The sequence below is a fragment of the Rutidosis leptorrhynchoides genome, chromosome 7, assembly GCF_046630445.1.
Source record: "Rutidosis leptorrhynchoides isolate AG116_Rl617_1_P2 chromosome 7, CSIRO_AGI_Rlap_v1, whole genome shotgun sequence".
In the NCBI taxonomy this organism is placed as follows: domain Eukaryota; kingdom Viridiplantae; phylum Streptophyta; class Magnoliopsida; order Asterales; family Asteraceae; genus Rutidosis; species Rutidosis leptorrhynchoides.
Window position 1 is genome coordinate 71,038,872 of NC_092339.1, and position 17,768 is coordinate 71,056,639.

The 17,768-nt window shown below is 37.3% G+C and overlaps 3 protein-coding genes across 4 annotated transcripts; 1 reads left to right on the plus strand and 2 right to left on the minus strand.

Moving 5' to 3' along the window:
- Positions 1–2,883: 2,883 nt before the first annotated feature.
- LOC139859330 (uncharacterized) lies at positions 2,884–3,791 on the minus strand. Its single transcript, XM_071848123.1, has 2 exons — positions 3,291–3,791; positions 2,884–3,186 (listed from the first exon to the last, which is right to left on the minus strand). The coding sequence occupies exons 1-2, from the start codon at positions 3,789–3,791 to the stop codon at positions 2,884–2,886; spliced, it is 804 nt and encodes a 267-aa protein (XP_071704224.1).
- A 2,862-nt stretch (positions 3,792–6,653) lies between these two features.
- LOC139858227 (uncharacterized) lies at positions 6,654–11,302 on the minus strand. Of its 2 annotated transcripts, none has more exons than XM_071847082.1 (6): positions 11,263–11,302; positions 9,540–9,610; positions 9,211–9,306; positions 8,988–9,091; positions 8,734–8,870; positions 6,654–6,753 (listed from the first exon to the last, which is right to left on the minus strand). In XM_071847082.1, the coding sequence occupies exons 2-6, from the start codon at positions 9,597–9,599 to the stop codon at positions 6,671–6,673; spliced, it is 480 nt and encodes a 159-aa protein (XP_071703183.1). In that variant the 5' UTR covers positions 9,600–9,610; positions 11,263–11,302; the 3' UTR covers positions 6,654–6,670. The 2 variants fall into 2 exon arrangements, with proteins under 2 accessions (XP_071703183.1, XP_071703184.1); XM_071847083.1 differs by lacking the exon at positions 11,263–11,302 and adding an exon at positions 10,815–11,166.
- Positions 11,303–12,830: 1,528 nt separating this feature from the next.
- On the plus strand, positions 12,831–13,985 carry LOC139857855 (non-specific lipid transfer protein GPI-anchored 15-like). The gene is made up of 3 exons (XM_071846698.1): positions 12,831–13,162; positions 13,643–13,753; positions 13,835–13,985. The coding sequence occupies exons 1-3, from the start codon at positions 12,853–12,855 to the stop codon at positions 13,951–13,953; spliced, it is 540 nt and encodes a 179-aa protein (XP_071702799.1). The 5' UTR covers positions 12,831–12,852; the 3' UTR covers positions 13,954–13,985.
- Positions 13,986–17,768: the final 3,783 nt, after the last annotated feature.

Here is a 17,768-nt window from a genome sequence, read left to right on the forward strand (position 1 = left end):
GCCGTAGGTTTTGGTGGGGGCACACCTTTTTGCTTTTTGGTTAATGGTTATCTAAAGTTGGTGCTTATGTTAGGATCCCATGCAACATTAAGGATAATGGTTAACAAAAATGCTAGTATGTTCCCTTTAATAAATGGGCATTTGTATTTCATTAATATAGGTCACTAACTTTTTAATATTGTGCTAATTAAATAGTCCACTAGCTAGTGTAGGGTGGACTAAAGTTCAACAAGGTAGAAAGTCCAACAAGACTAACTAGTGTGCTCTAGTAAATTACTAAGCGTAATTAAGCATCCAAAAACCCAAGTAATTGTTATTATAAAATAACAATTAGTATTTCGTAGTCATAATATTCCGATTATGACCAAAGTTAAATGTGTACACAGTACGCAGTTCGTTCTAAACGTCAAGTGACACCAACGGTCATAAAGGCTTCCGGGGATCAAGTTAAGTAACCTACGTACTTAAAGGCACGTTCTAGCATATAAAGGAAAGTAATCTACACGTAGTAAGATCCCAGAGTATAATATAGCTCAGTACGCACAATTACGCAGTTTCGTGAAAGCACAAAGCACAAAGGCAAGTCGAAAAAGTCGGGTCGTTACATTGCTCCTGCGTTCTTCAACCCGAAAGGCATCTTTTTGTAACAAAAAATGCCCTGATCGGTGTGAAACACAGTTTTATCCTCGTCGCCTTCCGCCATTTGGATGTGGTGATAACCCTTATACGCGTCGAGGAAACACTTAAAACGGAAGCCAGCCAATGATTCAACCTTCCAGTCAATTTATGGCAACGGATAATTGTCCTTGGGACAAGCTTTATTAATATCTTTGAAATCTACAGACATCCTCCATGATCCGTTCGCCTTTTTTGTAACACTGTCAATTTTTTTTTTAAACACAGCGGAAGACTTTATTAACAAACACACTATAAGTCGCGTCATTACATTAATCTGAGTAATTAAGTTTAAGTTTACACAACGGTGTTACGTTATTACAAAACATGATTTAAACAAAAGTTCACATCAGAGTAGGGTTGTCAAACATGTCTTTTGCATCAGCACCCATCCCGACTAGCAGTACCTAAACCTGCAAGGGGTAATTATGTGGGGGATTAGCGCACCGCTAAGTGAATGGAATCTATCTAACAGATATAGCTTAAGTCACACACAAGCTATATACTAACAAAAACACATGCTAACTACCAACTAGCATACAATAAGACAATACGAAGATCGGCGGCTTGTACGAGCACACGACTCCTAGCTGATCGGGACTTGAGTCTACCGATAGTCCCTGCTACTCAATTCACAATATAGTTATCCAGATGCAGGGGGTGCATCGTTCACACTATACTCCACAATCAGTAGCCTATGGACCCAACCTCCCCTAGGCACGGTTGACCTCATACGGACTCTAACCTCTCCTAGGCACGGTCTCGAGTCCCCAGTCTCCCTAAGCCCGACTGGTGCCATTCACACAGTGTACACATAAATCACATACAACATCAGGCATACTATATTATTCTAATATGGCAATTTCTACACTATGCATGGTAAAAGAGTCAACCACAGTAGCATGATATGCTACTTAAACTCTATCCGGAGATAGACCCACTCACCAATTTCCAGCAACTGCTCAGTTATTATTTATGAGCTTCCTCCTTGTCCTTATAACCTGAGAACAACACAAACAAAGTTAATATACATATCCAATAAATAATATAATCATTTCATACGATTAACTAGGTCATAACACCATATATTCATAATTTTATGAGTCTACATCATGACTCCACTCAATAATGGCATACAGGTGCGTGCAAAACACGACATACACACTAAAAATCCTTTTCCGGCCCAAAAACAGTTTGATCTAGTTTCTTAAAAGTTCACCATTGAAAAGTATTCTTTATTACGATTCTAACGATAGTTTATTCATCAAAAACGGAGTTACGTTTTGAAAGTTACGCCCGTTTCAATTTCATAAAAGGTACTGTAGTAAATAGCGGCACTGTAGCAACTCGGTACTGTAGCAAATAGTGACACTGTACCAACTCGGGGGTACTGTAGCAAATAGTGACACTGTAGCAACTCGGGTACTGTATCAAATAGTGACACTGTAGCAACTCGGTACTGTAGCAAATAGTGACACTGTAGCAACTCGTACTGTAGCAAATAGTGACACTGTAGCAACTCGGGTACTGCAACAAATACTGTAGCAAAATACTGTAGCAACTGGGTTTCGAACAAGTTCGCTGATTTCGAACATTTTTCGCCCAAAACTCGATTTTTGAGCGATTTTGATCAAATTTTAAGCACATGAAAGCTACTAAACATATATACAACCTATTTCTAACATCTATTGATGTTTTTGGAACATTAAACAACAAGATTTGAGCTAATTTTCCAAAAACCCATAAGAACACTAAAACCCAATTTACAACAAGATTAATACATAAATCTTTGTAATACTTACCTTAAGATGATCACAAGAACACAAGGAATCGATTGCTAACTTCAATTAATCCAAAAGCTCACAAAATCAAATTAGGGTTTATGTGTGTGTTTGTGTACGCGTTCGTGTGTGTGTTATTGATGAAATGAGAAATAGATATAAATATCCAGAAACATATACTTAAATGAGTTACAAACTCATACCCCATATCACACAGGTATTTACCATTTATCTGATATCTTTCGCACAAGATTAGGTAACCCAAACGAGGTCCAATTAAAATAAACAAACCTGTTCTGGGACCCTTGTCACAAACTGGTCACAACACAAATATAATAAAATACTAATAAAATAATTAAAATAAAAGCACTTAAGACTAAGCACAAACCCTAAGGGCAAAATAGGCAACTTACAACTAGCCCGGGTTTCAGTCTGTTACATTTTTTACCAGTACCGGATCAGCAACCCACGTCTGGTACTTGACCTCCCTCAGTATGTCAACTTGTACCAGTTTCTCCACTTCGTTTTTGAGGAAAACGCTGCGTTCCGGCGCCATTCTTCGTTTCTTCTGTTGAACCGGAGTCAGGCTGGGATTGGCGTTTAAACGGTGTTCTGCAATGCTACGCGGCACCCCTGTCATGTCCAACTCCTGCCATGCAAACACGTCTGCGTTGTTTTCCAAAAGTTCACATAACGCGCTTTTCGTTTCGTTGGACAATGTGTTCCTAATCTGTACAACTTTTTTCGAAAAAAAGTGGTTGATGGTAACGTTTCCCCATGTTCAATCAGCGCTGCCTGCTGCTGCGGTTATTCGACTTGACCAACAATCGGTACCCGGTCTGAGAAAACGGTTGCAACACCCAGTGGGGTCGGGAATTTCATCATTCCATGCACGGTGGACACTATCGCGCCAAATTCACAAATCGCTTCCCGTCCCATGATGATGTTGTATTTTGATTGGCTTCTGACAACCACGAAATTCAGAGCCACAGTTCGACGCTTTTCGTTTTCATCCGACGTTACGTCAATATCTACCCAACCAATAGGCCAAGTAGTTTCTCCTGTGAATCCAGCAACGGGATGAAGGGTCGGCTTCAACCTATACTGTACGTCTTGGGGCAGTTGTAAGAAATAGTGCTCGTACAAGACATCAACTAAGCTGCCCGTGTCAACATAAATTCTGGAAACCTTGCAGCGTCCCACCGTTGCAGTTATCATAACGGGCATGTCAGTAGGGCAGACCCGCCAGAAAACAGGGAACGTGATAGGGGCGCATGCCCATTCTTCCAACACTTCTGCTTTTCGAACGTGGCCAGAATGCCACGTCTGTATCATGTGAATATGCTTCTCATGAGCCTTTTCCTTTCCCCGTTGCAGGCGAATTTTTTCGTTCCGGGAGTTTTGACACGCGACGGTTTTAGATGGTCAAACTCTCCAAGTTTTAGTCGTTCAAATATCACTTTCTTAAGTTCCCTTCAGTCATCAACGTCATGACCTTTATCTTCATGAAAAATGCACCATTTACTTTCATCGACAGCGAAGCGCGGCTGCATCGATTTTGAAGGTGGGAAGTGCTTGCTTACCTCCTACGTTGCCAAAATTTCCTTTGGCGTTTTGGACAATGACTTTATCAGAATTTACTCTTCGGGTGACAACCTTTTGGAGCAGTACCATTCATACGGCCGGTAGTTGTTACGGCTTTCGAACTTGTGGTCGGAGCGTCTGTAGTTTACGCTGCCATTGCCGCCATTTCCCTTGTACTTGCTGCTCGCGTGGCCTTTACCATTACCTTTGTCATCTTTGTCGCTTCGGTCAGTTGGTCTGTGATCCCCGATGGCGGCGTCAGCGAACTCTTCTGACCGTACATAATCTCTCACCATCTTTACTGCATCCACATACGTCTTTGGAAACTTACTCCGCATTGTTTTTACTAAAGATAAATGTCGAATCTGACAGATCCCCATAATGTACGCAGAACTCTGCTGCGATTCTAGCAAATCATGAATTTTTTTGGCACTCCGCCGTGAAGCGGGTGGTGAAATTCATCAGAAACGCACGCGGCCTCATCTTGATGTTGTGTGCATCCAAATGAGTGAGTTCAGTACGATTAAAGTTCTGAAAACGTTGTACAAACTTGGTTCTAAGGTTTGCAAAGCTGGCGATGCTTAAGGCGGGTAACTTGGCGAACCACTCTCTTGCGACGGACTGGAGCTGTCCCGGGAGCATGTGGCATGCCGTAGGATTATCCCAATGTTGTGTCTTTTGACAGCGTGTTCAAATTGTTGCAAAAAGTCTTCCGGATCCGTGCTGCCGTCATACATCCCTAGCGTGAGGGGGTGATGAGGACTATGGGCAGCGGATGAGTAGCTATTTCTTGAGTAAACTTTTCCGACGTCGCGGAAACTTCGAACAGACATTTCACTTTGTCTCCTCCCATCATGGCGTACCAGTTGTTCAGCATGTTGTCCGCCACGCCGGGCTGTTCGACTTGGGCACTCATCGACTCTGGCACGGCCAGAATCAAGTTCTTAATCAAGTCCTTACGGGCCTCTTCCCTGGTTTTGCCAGAACTCTTACCGGTCTCAGACGCCGAGCGTGTAGAGCTGCGGGACGGGGCTTTGGACATGCCAGTTGGTTTCTCGCCGCCTTTGGTCATGAGCAAGGGCAAGACAAATCCTCCCTTCGCCAGGAAGCGTATGGCCTCCTCACCGTTGATGGGCTTGAGCTGACTTACAAATCCTTCTGGAGTTTCCATCTCCTCCGCGTCGCGTCGACCGGATTCATTATCATCGCCGTCAAACTGCAATCTGGTGCGTTTGATGGAGTTATTCGGAGTTTCATAGGTGCTATCGTCATTAGGCTTCAAAGGGTCATACGGTTCTTTGTCAACATTTGCAGTTGGTGGTGGATTGAAAACTCCTGTCATCTTGTTCGAAAGAGCGATTTTCGGGTCCTACGGATGACGCCAAATGATCAAGCCAAAATTGACTCGAGTGCAGAATGTGATGGGAAATGACTAACCTTCGGAAGGAGTTCCTCCGGTAGGCGTGATGGGTAAGAAGGGTGTTATGGTGATTGACTTTTGCCGAGCCTCCAAGGTGAGCTAACAAGAATGATTAGTGTGGTAAGTGTGTGATCAACCCCCTAATGACTGATTATGGCCAGTATTTATAGGCATAAGATGACGGTTATGGAAGATAACCACCGTCAATCCACTAATCCATGATTACAACTCCTGGAATCCTCTAATCATGCCCACTACTTACTCCACGTTCTCCTAAATTCTCGGATAAGCGAATTGCTGAACAGACCAAGTCAACAACATTATGGGGGTACGCTACGGGGGGCGTAGCGTAGGATCAATTTGGTTTAGAGTCGCGTGAGATTGACTTACGGTACTGTTAGCCAAGTTAACATCCGAAGCAGCTGTCCAGCTAGAAAATACGCCATGCGTCTCACGTGACGGTCATGGCGGAACGTACGTCATTAGGAAGCATCATCTTGTGTGATTAATATACTTTTGTAAATTAATAAATCCATTTTCTTGTATAAGGCTATAAATTCCTTTACTTTGTTCTGTAATTAGTGGCTAAGAAATAAAAACATTGAGAAATAGTTTCTCAAGAACAACTGCATATATATTTATATCGGAATTTGGGTGAAGTAACATTCAATATCAGAATTAAATTCCCAGGAAATAGTGCTTGTAAAATAGAAAATGCGAGGGCCTGCTTCTCCGGCTAACATGTAACAAGATAGAAAAACGCGCATAGATATAAGAGTATCATTAGAAGACTTGTATCGGGGATAAGACACGGCATGTCTTGCCGAGCTGGAGGGGAAGAAACGCCGGTCGCCGGCGTATCAAAGCGGCTCTTGGTGGCGTGTCTCCTGTGTGAGTTCGAAAGTGACAAGGGGAAGAAACACACGTCTCTTATTTTTTTATTTTTTTATTAATTTAAAAATATTATTTTTATCCCTTTTTAATACTTGACTCAATTATAGTTTAACACATCATCACAACACTCCTAACCAACAGCAAAAAGAAACACCACCACTACTCCACTAAAAAAGAAACACGTCCTACTCATTCAAAAAGTGCAAAAAGGCAAGTGACACTAGCAAGAAACGCCCCAACCAATACAAGTTATGGCTGATAAAGAAAGAAACGAAATAAGCCTCTCAAGAGTTTGCAGTTAAGTCTCAGACTAAAATTAAAGATCTGGCATGCCCTTTCCAGTTTTAGAATCGTACGTCTTTTCAAGCACCTGCTCTATAGGAGTATCCTTTGGACCAGCTGTTGCAAACATCAAAGAATAAAATATTAAATGATATAATGCTATCAAATGGTATTGGCTATAAGCATTGTTGTAAAAAAATATAAAAAAAAATTCCTTTCAATTAATCCTCGGTAACTCCTTTTTAAAAACAGTCTGTTCCGATTAATGGGTCAAAATCGGATTTGTTGATTAAAGTTGGTCAAAGTAAAAAAGGGTCAAACATTTTAACATAAATTTATAACTTGATTTATAGAGTTTTTGAACAAAATGAACAATTTAGACAATTATGTTAAAGTTTATGTTTAAAATTATGGGTTTCTTTTATATTTACACATATAATTTTGAAATATATTATTTAAATGTAAAAAAGTACAACTCCATTAATCCAAGATAATCCTCGAATTGCCAATCACACCTTCCAAAGTCCTGACCGATTAATCCCCGAATAGCAAATTTTGCAATTGGCTATAAGTTCCTTGAATAAAATCGAACATCTAATCAATATGTGTTAACACTGACTTGGCATTTATAGTGAACTTCATTAAGTTTAAGTATGAACTTTGCTCACAAATTGAGTACGAGTTCAAGAAAACTTTAGCTTATCGAGTCCAAAATACAGTAAACACATATGTGCTAATCATCAAGTTTTAGTGTACCTTCCTATGTTAAACTCGAGCTATTAAATGTTTTGACCCTAACACTGTTTATCCGAGCTTAACTATTTAATCGAACTCAACTGTTTAGTCATATAATTGACATCCCCTTTGTGAAACCTTTTTTGAGAAATCATTCGTGTTTTGGGTCAAATCCTATAGTTTAATTTTAGATTAATATCTTGAATTAGTCAGCAACTATGTGTACTTTAAATAAATGTTGCAATATGTTAATGCATCCTGCTCTAATCGAGCTAGCCATATGACAACAAGTTTGCGTACCCAAAAAGGATGACAAGGTTAAATATTAACTATATATTAAAAAATACTGATGAAGTAAAAAAATGGTGTCAAGTTAACTTCTTTAGAACTAAACATGAACAAGAAATATGATTAGTCACTGAATCATATATCCAACTGGTTGATTTGGGTTGTCATTCATCTTTAATGGCTAAAAATGTTAATCAAAATGATATATTACTCTATATATCTATTTGAGCTAGTCCAAATGAATAGTACACTTCCCACTTCTTTCAACACCAACCACAAAACTTTTTTACCCCTTCTAAAACAAACACAAAACTTTTAAACTCTTAAAATTTATTACAAAACTCTTTATTTTGAACATATCTCTATATATCTATTTGAGCTAGTCCAAATGAATAGTAGACTTCTCACTTCTTTCAACACCAACCACAAAACTTTTTTACCCCTTCTAAAACAAACACAAAACTTTTAAACTCTTAAAATTTATTACAAAACTCTTTATTTTGAACATATCAACTACAAAAAACTACATTCTTTACACATTAACACAAAACTTTTTTATCACTATCATTTTATTACTACTATTATTACTATTGCTATTATTATATTATTATTACTATATTATTACTACTACTACCACTATTTCATTACTACTATTACTATTATTATTACTACTACTATTATAAAAAATATTTATATTTATATTTTCTTATTTTGTCAACTTCATTTTTCACCCACTTCAATTTTTCTCTTTTGCTTCAAATTTTTCCCCTCTTTTTGACAATCGAATTTAACAAACATTCTTCCGACGCAAAGCGAGGGCAATTTTTCTAGTTTTTAACTAAAAAATAGAACTCAAACAAATTGTGTTCAATTACAAAGGAACTCCTATATAATTTTCTTTAATAAACTTACTTTAATATATTAACATAATATTTGTAACCATGTGTAACACGATAACAGTGTTTATTACCCACTACCCACAGCTGACCCACTCATTTTGCCACCCCAATCCAAACAGAATAAAATAAACATGAACATATACATATACATATACATATACATATATAAGCTTACCTATTGTTGGACGTGGGGTAGCCCTTATCTTCAAAATCTCAGGACGGGGTATAATTGACCCTGATGCTCCTATGCCTCTTGAAACTCTTACTTTTGTACCATCTTCCTGATACCTTATTCCAACCTTACAAGGCTGCCTGTTTAAAAAAAAATTAATAAAAAAATAACCTTCGACAATCATTATAAAAAAGCAACGATCAGACACTGCGATAAATTATCTGTTATATTATGGCAATATATAATATAATATATACCCTGTAACAGGATCAACAATTTGAACATTCGACACATGCAGAGGAGCTTCAACTGTAAAAATCCCACCTTCATGACCTTGTCCTTGTTTTATATGTTTCTTTACCTGCAAATATATTTAATCCAAATTGAATATCATTTATAACAAATTCATAGATAAGGTCAATAATCCATTGATTCATATAATAAAGAACTAAAAAAATTGGGGTGAAGAAGAATAAATACCAAGTTCTTTCCCTCAACAATAACACGATTTTGAGAGCGAATGACACGTTTAACAGTTCCACTTTCACCCCTATCTTTACCCCTAATTATCATCACCTATAATAATAAAAAAAATCAGTTTAAACATCAGTAACAAAAGGTCCTTAAAATGCAAAGATTTAGGGCGGTGATAAATCCACCACTCTATTTTATTAATACACCGAAGTTGTGCATTACTTATTTGTACAGTACATCCTGTTAATGCACAAATTTGGCGGATTTATCAAAAACTGTGATGGAAATATCATCACCCAAATATTTAATATGAAAAATGAGACATTATTTTTTACATTATCTCCTCTTAAAATTTTCCAGTGATGAATGAGCTTCTGAGCTGCCTTCCACCCCATTATATGTCAGTCTGCAAAGAACATTCGAGAATATATCATCATTCAAGCTATCAAAACAAAAACAAAAAGATCCAAATTATATTAATTATTATGGAACATGCATATATTATTAACGGCCATTAATAGATACTCAATTTCATCACAAACGTAAGTATCATTTAATCTAGATCATCCTTACTAGTTCCCGTCATAGACCTCAAAAACCAACATTAAATGTGTAATGCTTTGTTAATTTTTTATTTTCAAAACAAAGATTAGTCCAAAACTATTGGATACGAATTGAGAACAGCATTGTAAATTTGAAATTGACCTGCACCAATTGTGCAGACTATAGCACTTGAACGGGAACAAGATCGCTGCACAAAACTACACATCTAGAAGAACAATTGAATGTATAATAATAAATTTTTGTTGCTTAATACTATGTAATTCTAGAGTTTACAGTCCATTCATATACAGAATAGGAATCATTTGATGTCACAAAGCTATTGATTTCAAATAATATCCACTAGGGAAACTTAAATCAGATAAAATGTAAACATGCTACAACCTCATTAAATTATTCAACTCAGACATATAGCAAATATCGTGTCATATTCTCAAGACATTAATTTTCAGCATGATTTCTCCAAACAAGATATACAAAATTCACAACAAATAATATAAAACAAAGTACATACATCTTAAAAGCTATTTCGACTATGCAGGTGAGTTTTTTCAAAACTTCAAACACAAAAAGGCTTGACACGGACATGGCATATGAAAAGAAACGATAAATTTCAAAAACAAAGAAATTATTAAACATTAACAACACTAACAACTACAAAAACTAAAATCAACCTATGAAGCACCTAGATAATAATACATTAACCCACAATATCCGGTACCAATAAAACAGCAATGCGAAAACACAATGGCTTAATTAAACCGATTTATTTACCTCTATATGAGAAACTACATACTCAGCCGACAAACATAAATTAAGCATCAAAAATCAAGACAATAAATATAAAATTTGCTTCAAATTATTTCTACTAAACTTATCAAATTGATAAATTCACAGTATACACAGTAATTCAAGCACTCATTTCACCAATAAAAAAAAAATCAATCAAATAACTTTTTTTAGAACGTCAATTTTGGCATCGAATCCTCTCATTTGCCACCCATGCACCCGTTAGAAAGAAACTCCTCGCATCCATCGCGCAAGCGTACCCGGAATGCTTTAGGTTAACTGTTTGGCCCGCATAGAGTGAAGGATACGCACAACCTTTGGAGAAAACTCCCCCCTCAGGATCTGAACTTGCACCTATTTTTTCAAGGATACAGGTCCAGAACTAACTGAGGCTTTTTACCACTCAACCAATAGTTCGGTGGTATAAAAAATCAATCAAATGATTACCTACATTCACCACACGTCCACACCTTATAAAGTTAAATAATACATTTCACTGTTCAAAAAATATCAATTATAATAATAATAAAATGATTCCTAAACCTTAAACCCTAACATGAAATTATTCAAATACGAACCACAAATCGAGAAAAGAAAAATCATTATAACTGATAATGAAAATTAATGATTCGTAAACCCTAAATACTAACAGGATATAGTTCAATTGAGACAAAATTTCGTGAAAAAAGAATAAAGCTGAAATCGTACCTGGTTACAAGTATAGTAATTCATACAAAATAAGAATTACACAAGTGGTTAGATTGCTGAATGGAGATAGGCAGGATATAGACAGTGTCTGGGTTATTGGGCCTTTAGAAACCCATTAACAATTTAAGCCCATTATTCATCCTAGTGCAGCCCATATTATATGATCAGCCAACCAAATGCTTTTCTTATGATTAAAACACCTAAATATTTTTTTTGAAAAAATGTACGAAAATAAAAAGTTAAAAATGCCCCTAATGAAGGACAAACTGATAGTAAGATAACACTACTATTCTACATGTGAAATATTTTAATGTTTAACGTTTTACAAATTTCCTAGACTTTAGTATTGATGATGTGAGAGATATGTTTAAAGGTGTTCATCATCAACTCCAGTTTTCGGATTAAACGGTTTGCGATCGAATATGAACATCTCTTTGCAGGTGGCGATTTCCCATTTGCGCTACTTCCGGTCAGTGGCGGAACCAGAAATTTTTTCACCGAGGGTGAATTTTTTTTTAATCTGGAGGTGAATTTTTTTTTTAATCGGGACAAAAAAATTTCTGCTTTTGGGTCATGGGCTTTTGGGTTGGAGGCAAATTCTGGAAGTTTTTGGGCAAAATATAGAGACTATTGGCTAAAAAAATTCACCAGGGACAAAAGGAAAAAATCCAAAATTTTTGCATTAAATTTTACAAATCCACTCGGGGACCCCTGCCCCTTCATTCCTTTGACCCTGCTTCCGGTTAGAGTAAAGCCCGCAATCATGGATACGGTGCACGGGGTGTTGATTTGTGAGTTAACTGTAATAACTGAAACAGTTAAAAGGGTAGTTAAAATATTGGAGTTGGTTGTTTTGGATTTTTATAGGTTAGGTTACCATTTTTTTTGGTTAAATATTGGAGTTCAACTACCTTGACTTGCTTGGTGAATATTGGTTGGTCTGTTTTAACCAAAAAGGCTTGGGGGATTCTTGTCAAATTAAGTCAAACTTTGACCATAATGCTAGTAAATTAAATCAGTATTAGGTGATTGGATCTAAAATTCAAACCTCAGTAGAAGCATATTTTAAGAGAGTTGAAAAAAAGCCAAAAATAATCATTGAATAACCCAGTTAGGCCGTATATATCTGAGTAAAAATAATTCACTTTCTGGGGTTGTCTAAAAAGTATTATTCATTTATCCATTTAGACTAAAACTTATTAAAGTATTTTACGTACTTATTGGAGCGTTGAAAAAAAAACTTAAAAATTAGACAATTTTGTGTAGAGTCAGGGATGCATTTAAACTTATTGGATCTTCTATATTTTTGAAAGCTTGTAATAGCTTTACTTCAATTTATTTATAGAATAAATGGTGTGTAATCAAGGTATATCATTTCATTATAGAACTCATAATAGAGCATAAACTTCTTATTAGTCAGCATAGTATTATATTGTTTCTATGGAGTTGGTCAGCCATATAAATCGATAAAAATTGTCATTTTCCATATGTGACGCACTATATATAACTTTCCACATTTCTAACAGATCTGCACTTAAAAGTCCCAACAATACTTTTATCAAAATCAACAAGAAAAAAAGTGTCAATAAAATGGCTTACAAATTGGTTCTAGCCATGGTCCTAATTGTCTCGGTTTGTGGTGGAGCCATGGGTCAATCAGGGTGCACCAGTGCCCTCATGAGCATGTCTCCTTGCCTAAACTTCATTACAGGAAATACATCAACTCCTTCACCTTCGTGTTGTTCGCAACTCGGCAATGTTGTTCAGGCTCAACCACAATGCCTATGCCAACTTTTGAGCGGGAACGGTATTAATTTCGGTTTGAGTATTAACCGAACCCTGGCTCTAACACTTCCTGGTGCTTGTAATGTTCAGACTCCACCTGCCAGCCAATGCAATGGTAAGATATTATAGCATTTATTGAGTTGTTATGTTTGTTTATGAATAGAAGTGACAAAATGGGCGGGTCAAACATCTTGGATAACGACCAAAGGGCTTCTGACCCAACGGTATCAAGGGGTCTCATTAACCTTGAGGATATAAGTTCGACTCCCTCGTGTCCTCGTGAACAAAAATGGGTGTGTGTTTGTTGCACCAAAGAAAAGGTGGATAACAGGCCAAACATGTTTGAGTCAACGGGGGTAATTAAAGTGTTGGTCAAAACGGGTCGGGTTCATTTGACCCACTAGCACTTATTTTGTGCTTATAAACATTTCATATCCACATTTCCTTTTATGCCAATGACGTTTTCCGCGTTTTTAAGATGAAATTTATCTTAAAAATTCTTTATAAGTAAATGAGTCGAAATTGTCACATAAATGAACTTATCAGGTTATGAGTTTTTAGTAAATTTGGGTTTGTTGCTGTTTTGCATATGAAGCCGCAAACGGGCCACCTGCTACTTCTACGCCAAGCCCCGCTGCTTCTCCCGATGGATCATCAGAACCCGAAATACTGCCACAAAGCCCGAGTGAATCAAATACTCCATCAGGTATGCCAAAGTAACCTTGAAAAATAACTAAAAAATAAAAAAAACTTATAACAAGATTATAATTATTTTATGTGATTACAGGATCCGGGTCAAAAACAGATGGTCCGACACCAAATGGAAGCGATTCACGAGCACCGCTACATTTTCTAGCATTTGTTTTATTTGTAGTGTCATGGGCTTCTACTACCGCTAGTTTCTAGGTTGTTAACTTGAGAGGCCGATTATGTGTTGTAATAGGATTGAGCTATTTTTTATTTATATACGATGAGATTGTATGATTGTAATGTTTATATTTAATTATATATTTGTTATATTAAATCAAAGAAGTCACTATTTTTTTTTTTTCGAACAGCCATTTTATAAACAACCTCAACCTAGCAAGTCGCTAGAAGAGGCGCACAAAACAAAGAGTTACAGAGGATTATGAAACCAAACGGTCCTAGATAAATTACATTTGCTTCTATATCTAATCCAAGAAAATGAAAAATTACATATAGAATCAAAAAGATCACATTTCTTCAATTTTTGAGTACCGAAAATCATCCCGTTTCTGAACCGCCACATAATCCACATATATGCTGCTCCAATGACGTACGCATGATCCATCTGTTTTCTCGAACACGACCAAGCATCCAACCAAGCTATCCAAAGCAACCATGAGTCGAACGAAGGAATACCAACATTAGTCCACACTTGAATCCTTGACCACACCTCTTTAGCAACTGGGCAACCAAACAAAGTGTGATCCAAAGACTCAATAGCATAAGAGCAAGATGGACAATTAATTTGTTGAATCTCCAACCCTTTTTTTGACAAATTGAGACGTGTTGGGAGCTTATCGAGAGCCACCCTCCACAGAAAAATATTGACTTTGCGCGGTAGAATTGATACCCATTTAGTCGCCACCTGAGCCGTTGGTAACGTAATGTCATCAAAAATCTTTCTACCTGTACAAACTTTGTAGCACCCATCAGTCGTTAATGAGCAAACCCATGTATCTTCCTGTTCGGTTAGCACTAAATGCGAAACAGTAGTCAACAAATCTTCAACTTCAGCAAGATGTCGACATGACCGCAACGGACGAATCCAATTCCATTGCCAATCACCATTAACGAACCTGTCCGCAACTAAGCAGTCATCATTAGCATCAAGTTTAAAAATACGATTGTACCTCATAGCCAACGAAGTATCTCCAACCCACACGTCTTTCCAAAATCTTGAATTCAAACCGTTGCCAACTTTCTTCTTAAAAACGTCATGACGAATGATGTTCTTGTCATTCAAACAACTCCATGATGAAACAATGTTTCCCCAGACGCTTGACTTATGTAGCCTGTGATTCGTGCCAATACCTTCACGACCATAAATCTCTTTAATAGCCCGTGTCCATAACATATCAGGTTTATTCAAAAATCGCCATTTCCATTTTAACAAAAGAGCCATATTGAAAGCTTTCAAACTCCCAATGTTTAGACCTCCCTTTTCATGTTGAGCAAGAATTTGCTCCCACCTGACCCATGCCATTTTTGAGTTCCCTGAATCTCCGCCCCAAAAAAATCTCATTCGACTACTTTCTAGACATTTTAAAACCCCTGAAGGGCACTTAAATAAGGACAGTAAATAAATGCCTAATCCTCCCAATACAGCTTTTATGAGTGTCAACCTACCTCCAGAAGACAACAAATTCGCCTTCCATGATGACAACTTTTTTTCGAACCTAGCTGTTAACTCAGCCCAATTATGCAATGAATTCATGTTTGCGCCTAAAGGTAAGCCCAAATACTTGAACGGTAGATTGCCCGCTAAACAACCTGTTTGTGTTGCCATAATTTCCAGTTCCGAAGGAATAACACCTATTCCGTAAACATTTGATTTCTCCATGTTGATCTTCAACCCCGATGCACGATAAAAAACATTCAAAATCTGGACAATGTTCGACATGTTCATTGAGTTCCACTCCGATACGATCACTACATCATCTGCATAAAAAAGATGTGAAACATTAAAGTTAGCTGCACCAACTGATGCTCCTTGAAACAACCCCGAGTCGACGCCTTCTTCCAGCATAAAATGTAGTCCTTCCATCACAATCAAAAAAAGAAAAGGACTTAAAGGATCACCCTGGCGAAGTCCCTTTCTGATAGGAAACTCCTCAGTCGGACTACCGTTTATCAGGACCGAAGACCTCGCTGAATTAAGGCACATTTTGATCCACGTTCTCCATTTCGAACCAAAACCCATTCGCATCATCATATAATCCAAAAATTTCCAATTAACCGAATCGTACGCTTTTTCGAAGTCAACTTTGAATATCATGAGTTTCCGATTCTTCCTTTTATACCATTCGATAACTTCACTCAAGATTAGAGGCCCATCTAAAATCTGACGCCCTGTTATGAACGCCGATTGGACATCGCTGATTATCTTATTTATAACTCGGGACAATCTATGTTCAAGCACCTTTGCAATAATCTTATAAAGCATACCGATTAAAGAAATGGGTCTAAAATCCTTAATAACAATTGGTTTCGACACCTTTGGGATCAAGGCAATGAAGGCCGACAATGCTCCTTTATTCAGACAATTCGAATCAAAGGCCATTTTGACTGCACGCACCACATCACTCTTCATTAAATCCCAAAATGATTTGAGGAAAAAGAAAGAAAAGCCATCCGGTCCCGGAGCCTTATGATTACCGCACTCCCAAACCGCTATCTTTATTTCTTCCTCCGTTATTTCTCTATCTAACCACTCCCTATCATTCGAATTTAGGCATCTCGGAGGAGTAATGTTTGGTATAAATACTTCATTTGTGTCTGCATCGAATTGATTAGCATAGAATTTATAGAATGCGGCCTTAATATCAGTTGGATTAGATATCCAAACACCATCAATGTGGATTCCATTAACTTGTCTATGCTGTCTCTTTTTATTAATAATTCCATGAAAAAACTTGGAATTCTCATCACCTTCGATATCCCAGTTAATCTTTGCTTTCTGTTGTGCATCCATCTCCTCATATCGAGCAATCTCCTCGATCTCCATATAACTCTTTGTCCTCTCGCCTAACTCCTCAAGAGAGGCACAAGAGTTTTCGATCTTAATCTCAATCTCATGTATCCTGTCCCTTAACCTAGTCAAACAGCTCTTCTCCCGTTGTTTATTATTAATCACCCATGATTTGATCTTCTGTTTTAATCTGCGCATTTTGTCATAAAAAGGAACATTCATGTCATCATCTAACCACGCCTTCTCCACAAACCCTTTGAAATCATCTCGTTGAAACCAGGAACTAAATACCTTGAAAGGTATCGGCCCAAAGTCTCTGTTATCAACATGAAAAAACAATGGAACATGGTCAGACCAAGCACGGTTAAAAGCTTCGAGTTTTACCTCAGGAAGAATATCTGCAACATTAGGTGTGACTAAAAATCTATCGATCAAGCTCATTTTTGTGCCCGATTTGTTCATCCATGTGTATCTCCTCCCACCTAACGGCACATCAATCAAACCAACATTATTAATAAAATCGTTAAAATGTTGAGCCCCAATAGCATTAAAATTCGTTCCAAATCTGTCCGCTTCTTCTCTGACTTCGTTAAAATCTCCAAACATGATATAATACCCATCATTTCTTTCTTTGAAATCAGCTAGAAAATTCCATAGACGATTCTTCTCCCCTAAATCTTGTGGACCATAAATGTTAATGATAAAAAAAACACCATCAACATGAGTACATCTACCTTTAACAATGACGTAGTGATCCCCACACCATATCTGCTCCTTGAAAAAGACTTTTGGGTCCCATATGGACAGGATACCTTTAACAAAGAAGTCACTATTTGACACAACTTAACCATTTACTCGCATAAAAAGCAAATACCAAGAGACCATATATTGTTCTTTACATTAACATGTTAACATGTAAACCATACAATTTGACATTGTGTATTCAAGAATTAACATGTTAAAAGGTGGTGTTTTGACCCATAACCCATCAATTTAAGTGAGTCTA